Source organism: Tupaia chinensis, unplaced genomic scaffold (genome assembly GCF_000334495.1).
Source record: "Tupaia chinensis unplaced genomic scaffold, TupChi_1.0 Scaffold000708_1, whole genome shotgun sequence".
NCBI classification, from domain to species: domain Eukaryota; kingdom Metazoa; phylum Chordata; class Mammalia; order Scandentia; family Tupaiidae; genus Tupaia; species Tupaia belangeri.
This window is the reverse complement of record NW_006160231.1, coordinates 507,701-508,428: the sequence shown is the minus strand read 5'-3', so window position 1 is coordinate 508,428 and position 728 is coordinate 507,701. Positions and strand designations below refer to the sequence as shown.

Here is a 728-nt window from a genome sequence, read left to right as displayed (position 1 = left end):
AGGCAGGCAGTCTCTCACCTGCACTGCTGAGTGGCTGCTGGGCCTCACTCCTGGCATCAGGAATACGCCCCGTCTAAGCCAGGTCTCCGAGTACTACAGGTGTGAGGAATTCCCAACCTGTGGCAACAGCTAAGCCCCCCGTTACTGTGTGTGAAGAGCAGACACCGAGGAAACCTCACCTCTGCACCACACGCCTATTATCCGTGCTCTCTGTGGGCACTGCTTGCTGGAGGGCTGAGAAGCGATTCAACGTACTAGTAGCTGGACGAGCAGCTTCTGATGCTGGGGAGGCAGACACTCGGAATTAAAACCTTTGTAATTTTCTTGGCCCGTCTTCCACTTCGCCAGTTTAGGACACTCGGTCCCTGTCCCCATAGCATAGTCCAACCCCTGGAGCCACATGACTGCACTACCTATGTTCCCAAAGCCTCCCTTACGGGCAAGGCCGTCCTCAGGGAGCTCAGACTAACAGGCATGCAGCTCCTCACGGGGCCTCCGTACCTGCGTCTGAGGGCTTGGCTCCCGAGCCTCCGCTGCTGCCCTTGCCCCAGCTCAGCCGCCCTCCGGGTGCAAAGAGCTGGTTGTTAGAGTCAATGGAGCCAGGCTGAGGAGGGAACAGGAGAGTCACAGACACGACCTGGCCAACCCTAGGCCAGTACCACAACGTGCAGCCACACAGGCAAGTAAGCGGCCCCAATAGGAGCCGGGCAAGCTCAGCCGCAGCCAAC

General features: G+C 58.9%; 1 protein-coding gene across 7 annotated transcripts in view; it reads right to left on the bottom strand.

The window, feature by feature from the left end:
- Window positions 1-728, bottom strand: part of EIF4G1 (eukaryotic translation initiation factor 4 gamma 1) — a 25,309-nt gene that overhangs the window by 14,401 nt on the left and 10,180 nt on the right. For all 7 annotated transcript variants that reach the window (XM_014592529.2, XM_027776708.1, XM_014592526.2 and 4 more), the window contains 2 exons: window positions 502-604; window positions 180-282 (listed from right to left, as the gene is read on the bottom strand). In XM_014592529.2, the coding sequence (XP_014448015.1) occupies window positions 180-282; window positions 502-604 (206 nt within the window). The remainder of the gene's footprint in view (window positions 1-179; window positions 283-501; window positions 605-728) is intronic.